Below are 25,304 nucleotides of genomic sequence, written 5' to 3' on the forward strand. Positions count from 1 at the left end.
TTCTCTGCACCTCCGCAGAGAAGTCAGGGAATATTGCGACTCTTGCGTTTGCAAACGGTATATTACCTTTCTCTCTTGACAGCCTGAGGACCGCATCCCTGTCTCTATAGTTCAAGAGCTTAGTGATGAATCTGCGCAGTGGGGCCCCCTGAGGAGGTGGTCTGCCAGACATTCTATGCGCGCGCTCAACTACAAACGTGGGTGAGAATGCATCACGGCCATATGTTTTGATGAGGAGCTGTTCAAGAAAGTCAGAGGGATCAGACCCCTCAGCCCCTTTAGGTAGGCCAATCAGTCAATTATTGCAACAGCGCAGCCTGTTTTCCATGTCATCTTGCTTTAAGAGCATTTGGCTCACCTGTAGCTGGAGGCGGTCAGAAGCTGTCTGGAGTGGCGGCAGAGAGTCTTCCACAGTGCTGAGGCGTGTCTCAGCCTCTGTGATCCTGTCTCTGAGCCTCTGAAGATCCTGTCTCACCAGGGATATGTCGATCTCCACTTCTTTTATTTTAGAGGTTAGAGAGGCCTGACATGATGAAATAGCCTCCAGGACTTTGGCAGTCTCTGCACCCGCTGTGCCCGCCTCCTGCTCCACCGTGGCGCCATCTTGGGAGGGAGACCCTTTATCTTGTTGGCGGTATTTATCAAGTTTTGCAAGGGTCTCTGTGGGCTTCTTCAGCGGGGACATGATGCTCACTCGCGTCTCACTGCATGCCACTCCAGGCCACGCCCCCGACTAGATATGCTTTTAAGATTTTTGTATTTGTGAGTATATTTCCTTTCTCTTTTATCAATAAAACACCACTTGGGTAATGCGCAAGGTTGGTGCTCTCTCTTTTTGTTCTTTTTACAGTGTTTCCATTGGGTTCCCCCGGAACCTAGGAGGACAGAAAAGTCAGTGCATATACCCGGAGCCATAGAGCCTCATCGCCGCCACATCTCTTTTGGGCTCAGGAGAATTTTTTTGTTCTTTTTGGTGACCTGCCAGGCTGCATGCTTGGATAGGGATCTGGTATGGATTTTGGGGGGGACCCCATGCCGTTTTTTTTCTAAATTTTGGCATGGGGTTCCCCTTACAATTCATACCAGACCCAAAGGGCCTGGTATGCATGGGGGGGGGGGGGGGGATGATATTCCCTGGCACATTTTTGTATTTGAGGTAAATACCACATAATCGTTATTTTTTTTTGTGAATTGGACTTTATTTACCGCATATGATAATTTATGCAAATGAGTCACGTAACTGTGTTATCACATGCAATAAGCATTAGTGAATTGACCCCTTTATCTCAACTGGTACAGAAAAATCAAAGGATAGAAGTAGCTGGTATGTGTTAAAACTGCATATTTCATAAAAAAGGACAATATCTCACTTACATCATAGTTAGGCTTAGGAAAGCGGTGAAATGTCTTGCCATTTTCACACAGGGAGGACCATTTTTCAGGAGGTACTCCAGCTACCACTGAGGCCGCACATGTTATTGTGAGAACAGGTTTGGCGTGACAGTGCCGGTATTACTTCATACAGCCTGAAGATCTTCTTGAAACTCCAGGGCATTTTCACACACCGAAAAGTGGATACTGCTACATTCTCTAGATACTTACTATGATGTTATTGTCCTTTTAATAAATGTGCTGTTTCACCACCTACCAGCACCTTCTGTGCCTTGCTTTCTCTGTAATAGTCATCCATGATCATAATGGAGCTGCAGATGCCAGAGCTGTTATTCACTGGAACATCAAAATGACCTTATGGACTAAGGGACAGACTGGGCTGACTACAACATTTGTAATGTATGCTACTTATTTATTATATAAAGCTATATTCTGTTTGTTGGCTTAGAGCCTGGAAAGGTTGCACTAACAAGTGGTAAAGCAAAAACACACACACTCCATTCAAAAAGTAAAGTTACAATCTAGCTGAAAATAAATATAAAGTTTTTTATTAAAGAAGAGGCAACAAATAAAATCAGGCTACTAATGCTATTTAGCAAACTGTGATAAACTTAGAGGTTGATTTTACCTTAAAAAGAGGGCCTGTGTAATTTACTGAAACCAAAATTCACATCTCACCAGGGTCACTGAGTTTCAAACTTTTTGGCAGTTATGAGAAACTTCTTAGAGTGTAACATCACTCATAAAGTGAAGTCTCATTGGTTTGCTCCCTCTTTCCCGGCCTGCAGCTGGATTACACTTATTTTTTGAGGCAAGGTGCGATTTTTATCAGTACCTGCTCCTACTTCTGCAATCTTTGCCTAGACAATGATGATGTCCCTTGCCTCCCACCCCCCACTCCCCCACCGCAGACTCATGAGACAGGTCACATGCCTGGGAAGCTCCAGAACCATTTACAGAGCACTGCGTGAGCTGGCATTTGCGCCATATCCAAGATGGCGGTGCCGGAGACCCGTACTGGTAAGACCAACCAGCTGCAGGAAGACAGCGACTTACAGGTTGCTGGTAGGAGGTGACCTAACTTTATTACTTAACTGCAGCCAAGAAACTGACTTGTGCAAGTCTCAGAACATGATGGACAAGAATAGAAAGTCTTTAACAAATAAAACCCCTCCTATATATGCATTTCAGCTATGTATTTAGCTGTCTGTTTGGAGTTCAGCTTTAGGATGGGTGGATATTTAAATTTCAGTACAATTGCAATGTTTCCTGAAAACATTAGAATTATTAATTTTACTTGTTACTTTACTGATGATGTTACCAAAACAGAACATATTAAATATTAAAATTATATAGTTGGACTTGGACCAATGTAATTATGTAATTATGCATATACCATAGCTGCGGGACATCACCGTCCTGCATCGTCACCTTACCCAGACTGAGTGGGCGACCTTCTGTGCTCATAATGCAGCAGGGCAGCCGCAGAGGGACCAGAAGCTGGTGGAGATCACTAGAGTGTCTACTATAAGGATTTCCAGCTTCTAGAGCAGGGTTCTCCAATCTTTGACCCTCTAGATGTTTAGGAAATACAATTCCCATCATGCCTAGTCACGTCTGTGAATGTCAGAGTTTTACAATGCTTCATGGGACATGTAGTTCCACAACAGCTGAAGGGCTGTAATTTGGAGATCCCCACTCTAGAGGGATCCCACAGGTATGGTAAATGCATAGTTATATTGGTCCAAGCTGGACCAATGTAACTATATAATATATCCATACTCAGAATTCTGCCCTAAGACATCCATTTTGTGAACCAAACCATTAATCCTGCCATTAGTTTGACTCATCATTAGTGTCACTTTCTGGTGCCATAAAAGAATGCATTAAAACCCTTCTGTGCCCTGTGGAAATGGAAATTAATCAGATAACATGATAGGCTCATACTGTCACCTCTATGGTAAGATGATGGTTATCCCTCTGCCTAGGTACCAGAGAACTGTTAGACCTCTAGGAAGATGGAATCTCATCCCATTACTCTACAAAATCTATTTCTGGGTGGCGTGGTAAGAAAATAAGAACGGGGTACTATTAAGGAACCCCATTGATTTTTTTTAAATAATAATATAAAATTACTGTGACCAGGAAAACGTTCAAATGAAAGTAAACTTTTAGATCTTTTGGAAGATGAAATCTTGTCCAATTCCTCTAACAAGATGAGGTATTATTAGGGAACCCAATTTACTTTCTTCCAAGCACTTCATGTGAACACTACATGAAGGAATACTTTCAAATGGAAGTGCAGCTTCACAACCTACAAAAAAAACATATTGTTGGTTAATTAATACAAAATAAATATTTAGTAGTAATATATTGGTTTGTTCTTTGAGTTTAATATATGATTCTGATTTAGGAAGGTTATTAAGTACCCAATGTTAGAGTTACAATGAAGCTATTTACAAAGTGGCACTTGCCCAAAAGTGCTTTCTGCAGACATATACTCATCTACTTAAGTTTTAATGGTCAACCTTTGTAGTTGTAGTTAAACCACAGTCATTGGTACTGAAAAAAGTAAGACTGTGCAAACAACAGTTCAGCACCATGATCAGCTCTTCAATGCAGCTTGTGTATAGGTTCTGGGATGCTGAAGTGACCCTTTCAGCACAGAGCACTATACACACTTGCCGAAAATCGGACGAAATATCCTCCGATTTTTCTTTTTTTTGGCACATTTGTTCCTAGACTTCCGGGTTGTCAGCAACTTCGGATCATGCGCGGCCTTTCGTATCCGATTTTTCACGGACGTACTGCATGCACATTAAACGAAAATCGGTCGTCTGGGGACGGACGAAAAAAATTTTGGTGTTTTTTTTTTGTTGAAAATGTCGGCATCGGCTGCTGAAAGTTATGCACACACTAGGCGAAAATCGGACGATTTCACATCGGGCGGGAATTTTTGGCAGATTTTCTACTAGTGTGTACCCTGCTTAAAGCGGAGTTCCGGGCACAGAAATCATTTTTCAACAAACATACCCCCGGGACAGTCAGGGCTAGTACATTCCACAATGGCCAGCCTCTGATCTGTCCCGGTTCGCACTTACCTTTTAGAAGAAATACTCACTTATAAAATTTCTTCCACAGCGTTTCCATCTCTCTTGTGGGCAGCTGAAGCCGGCGCGATCCTCTTCTGCGTCTTCTTCCGCGTCTTCTTCTCCCAGAATGCGCCTGCACCGGCCCCTCCCGTCACTTCCGGTGCGGCGTCGCCCGGAAGTGACGAGCGGGGCCGGTGCCGTCGCATTGATTCCTGGGAGCGATGACGTTCAGCTCCCAGGAATCAGTGCAAGCCTGGAAGTGACGGCGGAGCCGCGGCACAGAGGGAGGAAGTGAAGACTAGGTGAGTATATTCGATCTTCAATTACAAGGTGAGTAAATAAAAAAAAAACCTAACTATCCAATTCCTTTTCAGGTGAAGGGGAACTAGCGGACGGGCACAAAAAAAAATATTGATTTTGTGTCCGGAACTCCGCTTTAAGGCATATCTCTAATAGAAGAGGCTGTCTATTAACATTTCCAGCAGCCAATTTGTTGGAATGCCGCCTCTTCACTTCCTGCCTTCTGCATTCGATTGGGAGATGAGTCAAATACTGTCCCACAACACACAGTGGTTTCTCCCACTGGCAAGTATGTCCAGGTCACATTACATCAGATGGGAGAAGCCATTGTTTGGAGGAATAGGTATTTGACTCATCCACCTTTCAGCGGCTGGCTAGAACTGAAGAAGCAACATTTGAACAAATGGGCTGCAAGAAACATTAGTATACAGCTTCTTTTATTACAGCTATACTTAAAGCGGTATTATACTCCCCTTGTTAACTTTTACCTACAGGTAAGCCTATAACAAGGACCTTCAGAGCTCCTTGCCGGAAAGGGAACTCCTGCACGCACGCGTGGGAGTGACGTCTTTGCGGGTCTGGCCACTCACAGCGCCGGAGCCGCCGAACCCGGAAGAGACGCCGAGGGAAGATGTCAGCTGCCTCAGCGGTGTCCAGGCGACCGTGTCGGGGGTTCGTTCTAAGGTAAGCATTTCATAATGAGCTAGTCTGCGATGCACACTAGCTCATTATGCCTTTGTCCTGCAGGGCTTGTTTTTTTTTTTGTTTTTTTGTTTTTTGAGGATACGACCGCTTTAACATTCAAAGTGTACATTCAGCCAAAAAAACATATATTTCTGCAATAAATTCATATTTTACCATTATTTATCGCTTTAAACATCCTGCAAGTACAGAAAAATTACAGTTTATGTGCCAGAAATATAATGAGCCATTAAACCTTCCCTTGAGCTGAGAACACAGTGAGCCAGATAAAATAGGATTGGCGCCTGTTGAGGAATTTGAATTGTGACACGTGACAATTTATTTTAGCGCATTGCACATCAAATAAACTATTATGTTGCAGCAAATAGTTTATCATAATTTATTTGGCATATGTTAGCATAGTAAAATATGTAAGTGTCCTGCGCCATCAACCTCTTGGCACACTACTGCAAACCTCTATTGCACCAAATATTGACAAACTAATTTTCTGTACTAATATTTATTTAGCACAGATGGCAAGATTATTTGTATGAAGTCACATTTGGGATTTTTGAAGGATTTTTTGCCAAAAATCGCACTTGGGATTTTTTTTCGCACAGGTTCATCTTTTATATGAAACCCTTCAAACTGAATTATTATAGTGCATCCAGGTTTCTGTGCGCCAAATATTTCATTTTAGCTCTGAAATCCTAAGCATATGATGGTGTCAGCCCTATGTACGTCATCTATGGTGGATTTAAAGAGGCACAGCCCTCTTTTCACCCCTTCTTTCTTCACCTAATCTCTATAATCCCTCCATGTGCACAGTTCACATGATTTCTAGAAGAATCAACAGGTTGTTTTTTTTTTCTTTTTGCACCTACAGATGTTATACAACAGATGTTATAAAATGCTTCAGCGGCGTAGGTTGTCGTGTTTGTAGGAGTCATCAGAGACTAACTCATTGTGAATGACATTGGATCTACTTAGCTGAGCAATGGATTTACATTCTATGAATAAGCTCAATATGAGTGAAACATTTCGGGGGGGGGGGGGTTCAGGTGGTTTGTCTTGCACTGGACCAATCATTAAATCTTCAACTATGGTTTTTAATTTGGAGTGTGGCTACCATTCCTTCTGCTAGTAGCAATCAACATTGGATAATGGTACACTTTTTCTACATCGTATGTTTATTTACTTTGTAAATTTTTTTTCATTGGAGAATGTGTAACAAGGGGATGGATATCTATGGGCCCTCTCACCTAAAGGGGGCTTTGAGATTCCAAAGTTCCCTCGGAGACCCCCATATCCACCAGGCAAAGGATGTAGGATGAGGTCCTTGTCCTCATTAACTTGGAAACAAGGTGCATTGCAGGGAGGGCCCCTCCTCAAGGTGGTGGCATTTGGTCTGGTTTAGGCAGGAGGGGCATGCTCACTGCCCCTTCCTTTCCTGTAAAGCCAGGCTGCATACCTGGATAGGGTCAGGGATGAATTTTGGGGGAAACCCACACCAGTAGTTTTTGTTTTTTTGCATGTAATAAAAGATGAAGACTTAAAATGATTGAAAATTACTTTGAAAATAACAAGGTAATGCTTGAGTGCAATTTCAATGATTAGGTTCATATATAGTTACATAGTTACATAATTTGTAAGGCTGAAAAAAGACACCAGTCCATCCAGTTCAACCTGTGGTGTGTGAGTGCGCTTGTGTTTAAGTCAATAGCACACATTGTATATCCCTGTATGTTGTGATCATTAAAATGCCCATCTAATAGTTTTTTAAACTATTGATGCTCCCTGCTGATACCACTGCTTGTGGAAGAGAATTCCACATCCCTACTGCTCTGACAGTAAATAACCCTCTACCCAGTCTAAGGTTAAACCGCTTTTCTTCCAATTTCAGTTAATGGCTGTGTGTCTTTTTAAATTCCCTTTCACTGAAAAGTTTTTTTCCCTATGCTAAGGTTACCAGTATGGTATTTGTACATTGCTATCATATCCCCTCTTAGGTGTCTCTTCTCCAGAGAGAATAAGTTTAATGCTTGCAGTCTTTCCCCATAGCTGAGATCCTCTAGTCCCTTTATTAGCTTTGTTGCCCTTCTCTGGACTCTCTCCAGTTCCAGCACAACTTTCCTGAGGACTTGTGCCCAGAACTGGACGGCATACTCAAGATGCAGCGGGACAACATACTTTAGTGTAAATAAACCTATGAGTGCCCATTCACACTACTGCAACTTGTCAGGCGACTGGTTTGCCTGACATGTCGCGGTCCATGCAGTGCTACGGGAACCATTCTAATAGGAGCGACTCAAGTCGCTCCGACTTAGAAAATAGTTCCTGTACTACTTCGGGGCGACATCGGAGTGACTTGCATTGACATTCATTATATGAAGTCCATGCAAGTCGCGCCGAAGTGGCGGTGCACGCGGTAGTCTGAACCGGCACTAAATGTGGCTGTTTAAAAAAAAAAAACTTGTTTCTTGGTAGTTTGTAATTAGTCTGCTATTAAAAAAAAAAAAATATATATATATATACATATATATACATATATATATATATAAAACGCAGATCTTTACACATACAGGATGTTCTGTACTTCCAGCTTTCTGCTAAATAGACTAATGCAGGGTGTATTAAACATTGCTCAATAAATGTCTTACATTTGTTTTGCTTTGAATTGTGCTCCAGCCCTGACCTAAAATGAATATATATGGACTAGGGTGAGGATAAAGACCATTTCCTTCTATGGGAGAGCAGCGGTCTATCCACAGTGGTCTGATACACACCCTGAACAGTTACAAACCTTATCTTGGCAGGGAGCATTAGTTCTGCTAATTGAATAGCAGTAGATCTGACAAGGCAAAGGGCACACAGGGCTGCTGAAATAAACCACTGCTATCTAACTGAACTGAACTCCCTGTAAGAAGCTCTGGATAATCACACACTGTGGACAAAATGAAATAAAATGATATAGCATACCAATTAACAATGATCTAACTCTATTTGCTTGACTTGCTCTGCTCCATTTCAAATTCTCTTTATTAGCTGGTTTGACTCCCGAATTCTCTCTTACAATCTGTTTGCAGTATTTTTTCTCTGGCACTATTTGTAGTTCAAAGTGGATCCATTAATTGATCTTTGAATAATTACCACTTCAACGCTCTGCTTTTCTCTAAAGATTAGAATATCTTGTCGCTGACCATTTTCCAATTATTGTGGCTAACATAGTCCTTTTTAAAGAGTAGCAGCTTAGGAGCTGATGTACATCTATGTGTAGAATGCACACATTGACACAGCAGGTGGCAACACACATTACATGCAATGACGCATTACAATCCTAATCATTTTCAGAGCACCCCAACACACCAAGGCAATGCAACAAGCAGCTATGCATGCGCAGAGCAATGCACCATAGTGTTGAGTCAAACATTTTAGGCAATGTATAGTTTTTTGGACTTTTAGTGCCTTGGAAGCCTACAACACACATTAATGTACCACACTAATTTAAATAGGCCCTTTAACCACTTCAGCTCTGGAAGGTTTTACCCCCTAATGACCAGGCCATTTTTTGCGATACGGCACTGCGTTGCTTTACCTGAAAATTGCGCAATAGTGCGACGCTGTACCCAAATAAAATGTATGTATTTTTTTTCCCTACAAATAGAGCTTTCTTTTGGTGGTATTTGATCACCTCTGCGGTTTTTATGTTTTGCGCTATAAACAATAAAAAGACAGACAATTAAAAAAAAAAAACAAAAAAAAAAAACAATATTTTTTACTTTTTGCTATAAAACATTCCCAATAAAAAAATCTTAAAAATCTATTTCTTTTTTATCAATTTAGGCCAATATGTACTCTGTTTCATATTTTTGATTAAAAAAAATCCTAATAAGTGTATTTTGATTGGTTTGCGCAAAAGTTATAGTGTCTACAAACTATGGGATAGATTTATGGCATTTTTTTTTTTTTGTTTTTACTAGTATTGGCGGCAATCAGTGATTTTTAGTGGGACTGTGACATTATAGCGGACAAAAGTGACACTTTTTGGGGACCAGTGACACCAATACAGTGATCAGTGCTAAACTGTATAAATGACACTGGCAGGGAAGGGGCTAACACTAGGGGTGATCAAGGGGTTTAGTGTGCTCATAGGGAATGCTTTCTAACTGTGTGGGGGATGGATGTGAAAGAGGAAAAGAGCGATCTGTGTTTCAGTTTAGCTGAAACACAAGATCTCACTCTTCCTCTTGTTTACATAGGCAGACGGCCGTTCTGTCATCCCCCTGCACGATCGTGGGTGGACGGCGGCCACCTGCTGATTGGCTTCCGTTGTGTCTAAACACAGTGGGAGAGCCGCGCCCCCAGAACACCTGCACAAAATCAAGTACCTATACGTGATTTCGCGCAGCCAGGCCGCCTGCCGAAGTATATATGCGATGGCGGTCCGGAAGTGGTTAAGATGTAAATGTGTTACTCTAGGAAATCTCTACTCTAGGAAACCCCTAAATATATCCAATGATACCTTGGTTCACAGCCATTAAAGTGGTAGTAAACTCCACTTTTTAACTTGTACCTACAGGCCGGGCTGGATTTATAAGGGGGCAAAAGGGGAAATTGCCCCAGGCCCCCCTGACAAAAAGGGGTCACCCTTATACAAAAATTATATAAAACAATAAAAAAACTATATATAAAATTATAAAGAATAACTAATAATAAAATCTAAAATGTATAATAAAAAAACATATTTTCTTTTATTAAAGATATCTTGGAAAGTAATATTTTGCCGGCCATCATCTGTAAAACTCTAGACTGGTTTGTTGTATCATTTTTCGAAAATGAAATGTGGCGGCTCAAGCAAACCACACACAGGGCACTATGACTGTGTGTGTGTGTGTGTGGGGGGGGGGGGCAGGTGTGACCTCAGAATGATGTTGTGTCGTGCATTTTAAAAATGTGAGTGTCATTTAGAATGTAAACCAACTCTGTGTATAAGCCACCCCCCCAAACCCAAAGTGCCATGGGCCCCCCAAGGTATAAATATGGCTCTGCCTACAGGTAAGTCTGTATTAAAGCTTATCTGTAGGTACAGTGCATATCTCATAAATTTGTGGTGTTTAGGAGATATTCACACTAAAAGTGACGACATGGTTGCATGTTCACTGCACTGTGAATTGACAGCACACAGAACTTGGTGTCAGTTTAGAGCGCTGTGCTACGGCCAAGACTTCCATGTGAGAATAATGTCACTGTGGCTTGGCCATTCAAACAGCTGAAGCCCGCAAACCCAGGATTAAAACCGAAAGAAGATGAAACTGCCGGCAGTGGTGACAGACGTCTGGAAGGGTTTGTTTAAACGTAAATCTGCCCTAATGTGCTAGTATGCAATGCTCCAAATGGGTTTTGCATTGACAATTGAAACAGTAAATATGGGCACGCAGAACCCACCTAAAGGAGGTCAAATGCAAGTCAGAAAGAGGTAAACTGCAACTCAAATGTGCCTGCCAATGAATTCTGAATGATCTCAGAAGTGTCTCAAACAGACTTAAGGCCGGGTTCACACTGGATTGCGGAGCGGTTCACAGCAGGAGGTCCGGTGTGTTTGTTCACCGTTTCAGGTACGAATTTGGTCTGAATTTTTGACTGAATTCGGACCTGAAACGGACCAGAAGAGGCACACGACTTTCCTTCAAACCGCTCCACAGCTGTCCCAGGGATGTGTGAACCAGCTCTATTGAGAGCCAGTCACACTCTACTGACATGCGAATTGGATGCGTGGAAATCCGTATCCAATTCGCACCAGTGTGAACCCAGCCTTAAAATGATGCCATTAACACAAGCTCTAAGCTCAGGACACAGACTCTAATTGTGTTATGGATAAACTATATCAGCTAGATAACAAAAATTTAGATCGCTTTTCCTTTGTTTTAGCAAAAAATAGAAAACCCAGCAGTGATTAAATACCACCAAAAGAAAGCTCTATTTGTGTTAAGAAAATAATAGAAAAATGAATTTGGGTACAGTGTTGCATGACTGCAAAATTGTCATTCAAATTGCGACAGCTCTGAAGGCTGAAAATTGGCCTGGGCAGGAAGTGGGTAAAAGTGCCCAGTATTAAAGTAGTTAAAGTGACAGGAAACCTGTAAATCTCTTTAAAGCCAATATACCTGTAGAGACACTGGATGACTTACACATTGGGGAATCTCTTTCTTATCATTATCTATAGCGCTGAGATCATCAATCTTTGTCCGTTCCATGAGTCATTCTAAATTACGCTGGCCATAATCTGATAGATTTCCATACAAACACAAATTTCATCAATACATTCAAGAATGGCATCAGTGACTTGACAATTTTCATTTGAAAGTATTTCAAAATTTTAAATAAACATTCAATTTTTGAATGAATCTCATTTCCCAAACTAAAACTCGCTGTTAGAAATTTGTTTACTCAAGAAAATGTTTTTCGTCTTGCCCCTTCAAATTTTCTCGTCATTAATATAAAAAATGAACGTTGATATCAAATCAAATGAACATTCTGAAATGCAAATTTTCAAATGTCATTCTATTAGTATATGGCCAACTTTACTCAAAGATCTAGAAAAGTGATTTACTACTGATGACACGGTAAACTCATCTAGAGAGTCAAGACATTAATGAATAAATCTACAGGTAATGCAGAAATCCCTATTAGCGTTTTTTCTGGTTATAATGGAATCCTTTGTTGACCTGCTGCTGTTTCCCGGCAGCTTTAGTGGATAGCCCAAGTTTACAATCCCCCCCTATTTGTAAATTCCATTGTCATGGAAACAGATGTGATGGTACTGAGCAGCATCAGTCGGCTCCTTAACCATCTATATTTTGTTATTGCATTTCATTATTGATACAAGATGAGACCAACTTCTTTTCCAGTCCATCTCTTGGACTCATAGTGTAAAGCAGTGTTCACAAATGATCCATGTGAGTATTATTACTGACTAGACATTAAGCCCGTTAAATTAACGGGCGCTAGAACATATGTGGTCAAACATTTGTAAAAACAGACTTGTTCCAGAAAGGCGTACTTTGCTACTAAAGTCAGTTTGCTTATAAATGTCCCTTTAATAGCGTGTCTATATTCTGGGATTTTTTTTTTTACAGTAATGCACCTACAGTCGCCGATTTCATTCAGGCGTGTTTTGCGTCGGTAGTCTTTCTATTTGCAAATGTCCCGTTCAAAACGTGTCTTTACTTTCCATTTTTTTGTAAGGTTTCGCAATCACACTCGCAGATTTTCTGTCGGCGTACTTTGCTACTAAAGTCAGTTTTCTTATAAATGTCCCTTTAATAGCGTGTCTATGTTCTGCGTTTTTTTTTTAGTTTTTTTTTTACAGTAATGCACTTATAGTGGTAGATTTCAATCAGGCAATGTCCCTTTAACAGCGTTTCTACAGTCGCAGATTTGCTTTGCTGAGTGTGACAGGTTTTTTCCTCTGTTTAAATGATCCTTTTCCTGACAGCAACAGCTTTTTTCCTTTAAAAATGAATCATGGCTCTATTCACTTTTTTCACCACAATAATTACAGTCAAAGGGTTTGCCAAGTATAAGTTTCCTCATGCAATTCCAAGTATAAGTTTCCTCATACAATGTCCTTTTAATATCTTTAAGTCTCTCCCTCATCAGCCTCCTTGTCCGACCTGTCACGCACTGTGCACTGCGTCCCTGTTGCTCTAGCAACCTCAGGGACATGCGCAGTTCTTACTGAGCCACTCTCCCTAATAACGTTTTTTTTTTTTTTAAATCACGTGAGAGCCGCATGACTTTGTCAGCTCTGCGTCCCTGTTGCCCTAGCAACGTTGTGGACATGCGCAGAGCTGACTGAGCGGCTCTCGCTTATCTCGTTTTATTTCTAACAACGCGAGAGCCGCATGACGTAGCCAGCTCTGCGCATAGCGTCCCTGTTGCCCTAGCAACATCGGGGACCCGTGAAGAGCTGACCGAGCGGCTCTCGCTTGACATCGCCACTTGTAACGGCCGCTGCCGCTTAGAAGTAAGTCCAAGCGAGCGCGCACCCGCCGTTTCAACAGTTTCGCCCAGCTGCCCGAAGTCTCTGCGCTCCAAGTCCCAACGGCTGTCCATGGGGCACATGCACAGTAGCGCAATCCCACAGACACAGGGACTGGACGCAGAGACACTTGTACTTTATATATTAGATTACTCATCACGTCTGCCCAATTCTGACACTAACTGACACTTTATGGGGACCAGCGACACTAATACAGTGATCAGTGCTAAAAAAGAAATGCACTGCACAGAATTGTACTAATGACACTGGCTGGGAAGGGGGTTAACATCAGGGACGATCAAAGGGTTAACTGTGTGCCTAGCTAGTGTGTTTGTGTACTGTGGGAGTTGCTTTTACTAGGGAAAGGCATTGATCCATGTCCCTGCTTTGCAGGATCACAGGATCCATGCCTTCCCTACTGGCAGAACTGCGATCTGCCTTGTTTACATAGGCAGGCCACCATTCTGCCTCTCTGCTGAAGGATCGGTGGGTGCCGGCGGACATCGAGCTGGCAGCGCCCCTGACCAGAAGGTATATATACACATGATCCAGCACAGAGATGCTGCCCTGTAGCAGTAAAACTAAAAATAGTGATAAGTAATAATTGTTTTCCTGTCATTTTGATTTAACCCTTGCAGTGCAGGGGCATACCCACCGTGAGGGAGGATTTTTATTTTTTCCTAGAGTTGGGCTTTGAGAAGAAACTAATGTGTGTTTAGTTTTCCTTGTGGCAACAAGAAAAGTTTGACCATTCCTGACATCAAGAGACCTGTACTTGCATAGGTGATCGGTATATGTTATAAATACAATTCACAATATAGATACCTTCACTCTCCTGTTTTTAAATACATTTGTCAGAAGTGTATGATAATACATGCATTTGACTTTGTTCCCCATTATAAACCTTTAGTTCATGTAGGTTCTTCCTTTCTTTCCTAACCCATTTTATACACACATACAATAATACACTATATGGCCAAAGGTTTGTGAATAGCTGTCCATCACACCTATACGGTATGACCTTGTTGGATATCCCACTCCAAAACCATGATCATTGATATGAAGCTAACCCCTCCTTGCAACTTTAAAAGCCGCTACTCTTCCAGGAAGGCTCTCTAAGTGTGTCTGTGGAAATTTGTACCCGTTCAGACTAAAAAACTTTTGGGAAGTCAGGTACTGATGTTGAATGAGAACGCCTGTCTTGATACTGGCGTTCCAGTGTATCACACTGGTATTCAAAAGAGTTGAAGTCAGGGCATTGTGCAGGCCACTTGAGTTCCTCCACACCAAACTCAAGAAACTTGTCATGGACCTGATTTTGTGCGATTGAAGGGTGTCCACAAGCTTTAGGCCATTAAAAAGGGATTAATTGCACATAGTATTTATTAGTGATCGACCAATATCGTTTTTTTATTGCCGATACCGATATTTTGGCCGATATTTTCGGACATTTAAAAAAAATTTTGACCCCAAACCTCTCCTCTGTACTTATAAGCATTCAAAATGCCAAGTTTGGCTGTTTTGAGTGCTCGCATTTTTTTTTAATTTGCCGCCGAGTACCCGGACGTGATGTCATGACATCACCTCTGTTTTTTTTACATGGAGACCCGATCAGAGCTGAATGTGGCTTTGAACGGGTCTTCTCTTTGGCGGCCATGCAGGTAGGATGCCTGGGTCTCCCGGTGGGATGGGAGACCCGGGCAAGCCACGGAAGGCAGCAGAAGGGCTTCCTTGTAATGACAGCCAAGCGGCTTCTCAGGTGCATCGGTTGTCATTACAAGACAGCCGACCGTTGGCTATGGACCCTGTTACCAGGGTGATGCCTCTAGCTGCAGGCATCACTCCGGTACAAGCACTTTCCCGAAATATCGGCAATATCGGTAATCTCAGGGGCCGATACCGATATATCGGGCAAAGTGCATATCGGTCCCCAATAATCGGTCGATCCCTAGTATTTATGTCAAGACACCCTCACACTTATCCGTTAGCCTTCCTCATCTTTGATTTTAAACTGATCATTATTTTAGAACCTACGTGCAGTCGGTACAATTGGATAGAATATGTTTTATTCTTTTTTGGTTTACTTTACTTTTACTGATACTTGCTCTTGTGCAGTGCATAACTACCATGAGACCAGTTACGGGTTCTAGTCTTAGCCAACTTATGATCTCCTTTAAATTAGGATGAGCCAGGTTTGCCTAACTGAGCATTATTTCTAGTTTCAAGTCGAGTGTTATGACTTTCTCTTTTCATTTAATAATTTTTTTTTTCCTTGTTTTGCGCAGCTTTGCTCTTTGTGTTTTTGTTTGTTTTAATTTTCGAAAAATGTTGTACATAAAATGTTACTAAACCCAGGAGCCTGCATTCACTATATCTGGTCTCCGACAGTACACAGAACATGGAAATGCAATAATTTTAGTAAATATAAACTGCTAAATACCTTTTCTCATCAACAGTTACAGCAGTCTTGTGACTTCTGTCAGTGTCTGGTTAAAGCTTGTTTCGTTTTCCCTCGATTGTCATGTATCACACCCCTGTAGAGATTGCTGATGAACTGAATCCCCCACTTCTGCACAGCCTGGCACACCAAATCTTCACAAGCACTCCAGAGTCAGAGAACAGTCCGTGACTTTGTTTTTTTCTTATTTATTGTGGGTTAATAACTTGGATGGGGATGTGGGGATGGGAGGTTATGGGATGCCCACTTGACTTTAGCAAAACTTCAGAAACAACTTCAGGGACATTTTCCTATATACAGTCTATATACAGTGTTCTCTACTTACCTCCTGCACACACTTGCACACTGGCACCAGCGGAATCACTGTTTGTTGATCTGACAGACTCTCAGTCAGACTTTTACAGGCAGGAACTCGCAGCCCCTTGTTGTGTAGCAAAATACTGTGGTTACTGATCCCAGCACCGCCTCTTCAGGCACCAACCCACCTGGCATCAGCTGCCCCTTTCATTAGCCCTACAGGCTAACTCTTTACACCAGTCCTCCAGACGACTCTCACCAGCCCACCCGACTGACTTTCACCAGCCCTCCCGGCTGACTCTCACCAGCCCACCCGACTGACTCTCACCAGCCCATCCGGCTGACTCCACCAGCCCACCCGGCTGACTCTCACCAGCCCACCCGACTGACTCTCACCAGCCCACCCGGCTGACTCCACCAGCCCACCCGGCTGACTCCACCAGCCCTTTCGGCTGACTCTCACCAGCCCACCCGACTGACTTTCACCAGCCCACCCGGCTGACTCTCACCAGCCCACCCGACTGACTTTCACCAGCCCTCCTGGCTGACTCTCACCAGCCCACCCGACTGACTCTCACCAGCCCACCCGGCTGACTCTCACCAGCCCACCCGACTGACTCTCTGGAGATCTCCCAGGAAAATATGAAGATTTAGGCACACCAAATGTGGGGGTGCTCCTTCTCTCACTTGGTCCCCTCCAGGGACAGATTAATTCAATTTACATTTTTTTCATAGGGTCTATTTCACAGCCATGCGTTTACACAAAATATACCCTTCTAAAACAGACTCATGTTGGAGGTGTGCTTCTCCCTCAGCAGACTTTACTTATGTGTTCTGGTCCCATTCCCAGAACAAAACTTTTTTGGTCTGAGGTCAGCACATGCATAATGTCTGTCACCACCGTTCAAATTCCGCTAACAGTAGAGGTGTGTCTGTTTGGACTTGTTGACTTCTTGGCCCCGGGCAGTCAGAACCCTTATGGGGCTTTACTATGCACGCAAGGCCGTAGTTCTCTGGTGGAAATCCCCATGTGCACCATCAATTCATTTTTGGAAAAAGTTGGTCAGTTTGGCTCTGCCCTTGTATAAGGTCACTTATTTATCTCGCAGCTGTGCCAAAAATTTCACAAAGTGTGGGACATACGGGTGGAAGCCCCTTCTACAAATGCAGATGCTATAGATGACTAATCAGTATACTGTTGGGTAATTAAATACAATTATAATTGTGGTATTTTACATATGTGCTCCGATAAGAGGTTACTTCTAGTGAGCGACCGATATTGTTTTTTCAAAACCGATACCGATACCAATATTTTGGTCATCGGATATCGGCTGATATTTTCGGACATGTAAAAAAAATTTTTTTATTTTTATTTTTCCAAAGGTACTAAAAGACCCCAAACCCCTCCTTGGCACTGAAAAGCATTCAGAACGCCAAGTTTGGCTGTTTTGAATGCTGTCAGGTTTTTTAATTCGGCGCTAGTACCTGGAAGTGATGTCATGACATCACTTCCATGTTTTTTACATGGAGACCCGATCAGAGCCGAATGCGGCTTTGATCTAGTCTTCTCTTCGGCGGCGGTGGAGGTAGGATACCCGGGTCTCCCGGTGGGATGGAAGACCCCGGCGAGCCACAGAAGTCGGCGGGAGGGGGGGGACGTCAATCGTCGGCTATGGACACTGGTACCGGGGTGATGCCTCTAGCTGAGGGCATCACTACGGTACATGTACTTTCCCTAAATATCAGCAATATTGGTAACCTCAGGGGCCGATTCCGATATATCGGGTAAGTGCATATCGGCCCCCGATACATCGGCATTGCTGATAATTGGTCGATCCCTAGTTACTTCCCTAGGTACCTGGGTCTTGGGAGAATGTGTATTTTATCATTTTACTGAGCACCAGCCCTTACACCCCGTTCACACTAGGTCGCTCCAACTTAGGGGGCGACCTGTGAAGTTGCGTGCAACGCGACTTCGGTGCGACTTGCACAGACTTCATACAATGAATGTCTATGCAAGTCGCCTCCAGGTCGCCCCGAAGTAGTACAGGACCCTTTTTCTAAGTCGGAGCAACTTGTGTCACTCCTATTAGAACCGGTCCTGTACTACTCAATGGACCCGACGGTGCACGACTTGCCAGGCTGATCAAGTTGCCTGGCAAGTCGTAATAGTGTGAACCGGCAGTTAGTGTTACTTGTATCATCCTTATGATCTGACTTGCTCATGTGGTTCGAGTGTACCAACCTATAGTTTGTTTTTTGTCTTTTTTGCACTTGTATTATGTAAAAAAGACTTAAGCACACCGCTGTCTTCAGGAAGACATGTGGCAGTCTCTCCCTATTGTCAGACCCCAGCATTGCTGATCTACTCACGCTGTCCTCTCTTGCTCCCATGCATCAAGCAATAGGGAGAGCTTCCTTCTGGGTGTTATGGCAGGATCCTTCCAGCACCCAAGCCCGCGCCCGAGGCAGGACACCCCTCTCCAAGACTAGGGGGTGACTCAAAGGCCATGACAGCCGCCTCAACACTGTATCTCCTTCTTCCACCTGACGGCCCCTGCTGGCATGGCTCATGCCCATCAATGAGGTAAGCTCTGCCCCCTGCCAACCCACCACTGGGGATTGGTTGAGGCCTCACAAATATTCCAGGTAGCTCCTCCTAACCCCCACCCACTAGCTCTAGAACATTATTTAATGTCCCAGAAACAGGATGAGGCACCAGAGGAGCTGTCAGGATCAGTCATCCTGCCCTGACTCACATCACAGAGGACAAAGGGGCACTGTTTACATCTAGAGGAAAAGAGATTTCATCTCTAAATATGGAAAGGTTTCTTCACAGTAAGAGCTGTGAAAATGTGGAATATACTCCCTTCAGATGTGGTTCTGGCCAGTTCACTAGTATGCTTTAAAAAAAAGCCCTGGATTCTTTCCTAGGTGTAAATAATATAACTGGGTAATAATATTTTTTGGTAAAGTTGATCCAGGGAATATCTGATTGCCTCTCGGGGGATCAGGAAGGAATTTGTTTCCCCTGCTGTAGCAAATTGGATCATGCTTTGCTGGGGTTTTCCACATTCCTCTGGATCAACTGTGGATATAGGATTGTATATATGGGATTGTATGGTTGTATTTTCATTACTGTTTTTTGTTTTTTATTGACTAGCTATGTAACTATGTAACCTTGACCCAGATTTCAATGCTGCTGCCTCCTGCTCTCTCATTGCTGCTTCCCTGAACTTCTGGTCTTCATAGGAAAGAGTTAAAGTGATTGTAAATGATCACCTTGTAAAACAACCCATTCAGTTTAAAATAATGGTGAAAAAAATGAAAGGCAAAACATTTTTGTATAGATATAAAAGAATATAAATACCTTTTTTCCCCTTTTTTTATATATTATTACATTCCCTCTGTTCTAAGCTGCATAAGGGCTGGAGGGAGGAGAAGCAGAAGCACACTGAGCTTCCCAGTGAATGGTTGTGCAGTGGCGGCGTGTCAGGACAAGTCAGATTATTGGAGGAGAGCAGGCTGAGTTCCCAGCACAGCTACTGACTGACTGACTACAGTGTGCTCTCCTGCTTAGGGTCAGTTTTTAGATTCTTCCACATACAAGTACATGGTACAGCAGGCACATATCAGGAATATGAAGTGTTGTGGTAACAAGCGCTTTAACAGTGGGCAGTGCAGGCTGGACCAGTCTATTAGGTTGTTGAAGGTAAATCTTTCCTGCGCTCAGTTGTGGTGTTTGGGGATATGTGTATGTATCTCTCTCACTTGGTTCTTGTCCAAATGGTGTGTATGATGCCAGTGGTCCTGCTGCCCTTTCAGGACACATCCTCAGACACCAAGCTTGTAAGTAGATTACTCTTAAATGTTAAATAAATGATTATGTTGGTAATGCGCTAGGTGGGTGCACCCTCTGGTATTATTTTCAGGTTGTTGAAGATTGGTGAGAGGAGGAGGGAGGAGCAGGGGAGTGTCTAATAATCCTAGGCTATGGGGCTGTGTGTTTCTATGGATGCACACAGTGTAAGGAGACAGAACTGTTAACACATTATTTCCATCCTCTATTTTATGGGATTTTAAAGGCAACTAATTATTGCAATACGGAAAATTAAATACTATAATTATTAAAAAATAATAATAATAATTATAGAATTTAAATGTCCTTATTGCAATTAATAGCTGCCTTTCAAAAGCTACAAAATAGAGGATAAAAAAATGTGTTAATTATGTCTATGGGATGATGGCAAAAAATACCCTGAGTTTAAAAGAGAGTAATTCCCTTTATAAGGAGACAGAACTGTAGTCTCTGCATGCAAGGGTGGCTCTATAGCAGTGATGGTGAACCTTGGCACACCAGATGTTTTAGAACTACATTTCCCATGATGCTCAGCTACACTGCAGAGTACAGGAGCATCATGGGAAATGTAGCCCCAAAACATCTGGGGTGCCAAGGTTCGCCATCACTGCTCTATAGGATGCTTGAAGAGAAAGGAGCAGTTGCAGCTGGTGCTCCATGGGCTGGGGGGGCGGCAGGCGGACCACACCAGCTCGCCAGGTCGCACACCCCTCCCCCCATCGCCGGCTCACTTACATTAAAGCACTAAAGATGCCCTGAAACACTCCTAACTGGCCCCATTAAAAGCCTCCCATCAGCTTCATCTCCGGCGGCGGCTTCCCTGGCGTCTCCTCCCTCCTCCTTGGCCAATACCATGGCCTCTCCTTTTGGCCAATCGGGAAACAGGTCTCATGACCCACTTCCTGATTGGCCAGGAGGAGGATATGTGTGACAATAGCGAATTTTCAATAGGGGGGGCGGCGCCACTGCACCAGCCGCCACTGGAAAGGAGACACCCTGAAACTGGAAACCTAGGGCAGTAATTATGGCACCAACATAAACTGCAACATAGGCAAGGATTAAAAGATGAAGAAGCTGCATATTCAGTAAGTAATTTAATCAGCTGCTGAAAAGGCTTAGAAAATGAGAGTTTAATATCACTTTAATGCCGAAACTGATATTTTACTTAGCTAGTCTATAGTGCTCTATAGCGTGAACAGCCTTGGTAGTCTCACTCCTCCTGCTGTATCATATTTTTTTATGGATATTCTACAATAAATACATTGTTTTTATTAGAGTCCAGTCATTCACTAATTTCTGCATGATATTTTGGATTATTTCTGTGGTTGAATCACCTGCCAGCTTCTCATAAGACAAAAAATTAACATAGTATGAACCTAGCTGTAAAGAGAGTTTCACTTTCCTTGTGGCGGTGGGGACAAAAACTAAATCGGAGAAAACTAAGTGAAATAAAAACTTGTCAGGTGAATAAATTTGATGTATCCTACTTCAAAGTGAAGTATCAGTTTTGGTTGGAGTTGGCCTTTAACTCTTCCAATATGATTTAAACACCAATTTACTATTATGGCGCCTTCACTGAGCCAGCTTATTGCTTTAACCCTTTCCCTTACAGCAAGTATCCCAGCAATCCCAATGAGTGCCTGAGAATACAAGGGAGAGGGAACTGCAGTGTTTTCAGCTTCATGCCTGCAAAGCGTTCAATGCAGCATTGACAAAGAGATAAGTATTGTTGTCGTTACACTTCGCGCAGCCTTTCTCCCAGAGTGCCGCGTTGGGCACATAAGGGTGGGCAGCCTGCAGGAATATAATATGACCTGCAAGGCTCTGCATTGAACACGTCCTTCTTGATTGTTGGGCTGGGAGCCTCTGTAATTTGCTGCTCTGTAGTATTCCCTAGATGTCTGCCTTATCTCATAGCAGCACATTGGTTCCCCGCATCTCTCATCAGCAGGGCAGTGTACACAGCAGCAGCAGAAGAAGGATGCTGAGCACTGCAGCCTGGGCACTTTACTACCAGCAGCTTAACCCCTGCTCGGCTGCAGGCTGACAAATCCCTGGTACTGACACCTACTCTGATGCTGAAAATGAATGGAACACATTAAGGCTGATTTACTAAAGGAGTTAAGAAAATGCACACAACAAATGGTGTAAATTTGCACTTTAATTATCCAATCCTTAAAAAGCAAATTCCAGTTGACTTATTTCATCTGCACTTGATTGGAGCAACTATTTTCACAATTTATTGTGTGCATTTTCTTAACTCCTTTAGTAAATCACCCCAACTGTTTGGCTTAGTTTAAAAAAAAAAGAACAGTGCTGTACGGCAACATTTTAAGAACTGGCATTCTTTAGGCTGTCCATTATTCTCTGCTGAAATCTGATTTATGATTGGTCGCCTTGGTTACTTCTTGTGGCTTCTCTTTTGCACGGTTGTCCTATTGGTGTATGCAATGTGCAGAGCTGTAATATAACACACATGTCATATAACAATTATGACACCTGTGACACTGGCCTTTAATCATGCAAAAAGCAATGTACAAAGTGCAGCAACCAACAGCTGCAAACGTTGATTAAAAATCAATGTTTTCGCGTCTCTAAATTGAGGAAACGCTGATCTGATTGGTTGCTATGGGTCGATGAGCATCATTGCATATGAAATAAGCCATAAGCCCTATAGCCATGAGATAATAATGCATATATGGATAGACTGGCAATGGATGCATACATAAACAAGAACAGATGAAGTTTTAGTTATGCTGTGTTTGTACTAAGTAGTAGTATTTGACAGTAGCACAGATGACCTTCAATGCTCACCTCTTCTCTCACATCCACTTCTGGAGTAGTAGCAGTAGTAGTGTTTTCACCTGGGGTATTGGCTTGGTTTTCAGCAGCCGCTTCACTTTCCACTTCAGCAGACATCCTTTGCCATGCTATTTTTCCAGCTCACCCTGCTGCAGTGTCTGGAAGTCCGATCGGCCAAAAGACGAGAAAGCATCATCACTTGGAGCATGCAGCACCCAGGCAAATCTGCAGGCTGCACCCCATCTCTAATGCAGTTCTTCAGTCTTGTACATAAAGAAAAGAGCTATAGATCCTCTCCCCTCCCTGCTTCACACTCATCTGCAGCCCATATGTTGAAGAGAGGAAGGAGACAGCTAAAAGCCCTCCACAGGAGATGCAAGGGTCACCTTATCTGCAGGACCAGAAATGGCAGAGTGGGCAAAGTGGTTGGCACCTTATTGCAGGGCTGAAGGAAACTTCAAGAAAAACGCAGCAGCTGGCTAAATAATCTTGGCTCCCTGGAGATGTGACAGGATAAATGCCAGCTTTCCTTTTTTCTCCTTCTGATGTCTCAGTTGTGTGCACACCCCTTGTTTCTTCCTCAGCAATAAATCACAGAGCTGGAGGTATCAGAACACACACACAGGCTCACTACAGCCCATCATTGTCTTTCAGCAGTTAGTGTTTACCTGCTGCACCATCAATGACTTCAGATGCATACACCTCCAGATGCAGAGCCCTCCCCATCACAAATAGATCTGCTGCACTGTATGGTCCATTTAATCCTGCAAGCCATTTTTCAGGTGCACTCTAAGGGCACTCATAGTGCTCCAGGTACCTTGGTCCTCTTAATCACCATCATCAGTCTTCCAGAGACAGATTGTCTTTTTCCTGCATTGATGCTAAAGGCTCAGACTTTTCTGGTCTGCAATACTACTCACCAATTATTCCAGTCTTGTTCTATTTATGGCTATGATGGTGTACCAGCAAGATGAAAATCCTGTTGGGAGTTGCAGGTGGGAATTAAACGCTGGCAGTGCTGTGCTTCATACAGGCAGGTCACAGGCAGGGAGAAATGTTTCATGTGAGGTCAGCGGAGATAATGGAAAGGGACGGGGATAGCAGACATATTTCTTTAAAGTGCTAAAACCAACCAAGGGCATAATTGGAGATCAGAGCAGTGATATCAGGAAGTACAAAGAGGTGTCGAGCTTTGAAGGTGAGATGAAGAACACGCCTTGGTACATATCTACTGGGAAAAGACAGCCTTTGCATTTAATTACTGTGTATGCTGATGTAGAAGATGTGTGCAAGAGAAGAAATGACACAAACACTTCTGTTGGTCTATTGCAACATCCAAATATGTGTTTTGGATTTTTTGCTTAAGTTTATGATTTTTTTTCAACTATTTTATATAACCAGTTTGAGCAACTAAATCCGGCTATTCACCAGTAGAATTTTATTTAAAAATTTCGGTTCACTTTTCTACTGGTTAGTGGGGGAAAATCAACATAAATCTTTGACTCTAAAGCAGGGTACACACTAGTAGAAAATCTGCCTAAAATTCCCGCCCGATGTGAAATCGTCCGATTTTCGCCTAGTGTGTACACAACTTTCAGCAGCCGATGCCGACATTTTCAAGGAAAAAAAACGGAGGGACAAACACCATAATTTTTTTCGTCCGTCCCCAGACGACCGATTTTCGTTTAATGTGTATGCAGTACGTCTGTGAAAAATCGGATACGAAAGACCGCGCATGATCCGAAGTTGCTAACAACCCGGAAGTCTAGGAACAAATGTGCCAAAAAAAAAGAAAAATCGGACGAGAAATTTTGTGAACATTTATGCACTGTCGACTAAAAACAGTTATGAACGCTGAGAAGACAGAGAAAAATCGGAGGATATTTCTCCAATTTTCGTCAAGTGTGTACGGCCCTTAATGAAGAACAAACAAAATTCTAACTGTGAATGCGGTTTTAGTTAGAGTTAGGCCAGGTTCACACTGGCGCGATGCGGGAACCATTGCGATTCCTGTGCGGGTTACTGCATAGCATCTGACACACATTCAGTTCACATGGTTCTCTGCGCACCGCTGAGGGTGTCAATATAAAGTTAATGAGACCCACAAATCAGTTTGCAGAACACAGTGCGAACTGTGGAACCCAGCGTAAAATTGTACCTATTGTAATGAAATTGGTGTAAAGGGTAAGTTCACCTTTTGAACATGTTACATATTTCACCCATTTTTAGCATGTTCAGCATCTGCAGCCTTTCCTCCTGATCCTCTCCTCCCTGTGACAGCGAATAGGAGGATCAACGCAACTGCTATGAGAAAATGAGGGCTGCTATGAGAATGCTTACAAGTACCACCAGCCACTGGAGCTAATGGCTTGCAATTCCCAA

At 42.9% G+C, this 25,304-nt stretch overlaps 1 protein-coding gene across 1 annotated transcript in view; it reads right to left on the reverse strand.

The window, feature by feature from the left end:
- The window catches only part of LOC309569467 (transmembrane protein 151B), a 90,661-nt gene extending 66,527 nt beyond the window's left edge, over positions 1 to 24,134 (reverse strand). Inside the window, exon 1 of the mRNA XM_082275312.1 lies at positions 22,935 to 24,134. Coding sequence (XP_082131438.1) covers positions 22,935 to 23,039 — 105 coding nt within the window. The 5' untranslated portion in view covers positions 23,040 to 24,134. The remainder of the gene's footprint in view (positions 1 to 22,934) is intronic.
- Between the last annotated feature and the right edge of the window lie 1,170 nt (positions 24,135 to 25,304).

This window comes from Pelophylax lessonae (genome assembly GCF_965119305.1).
Source record: "Pelophylax lessonae genome assembly, chromosome: 13".
In the NCBI taxonomy this organism is placed as follows: domain Eukaryota; kingdom Metazoa; phylum Chordata; class Amphibia; order Anura; family Ranidae; genus Pelophylax; species Pelophylax lessonae.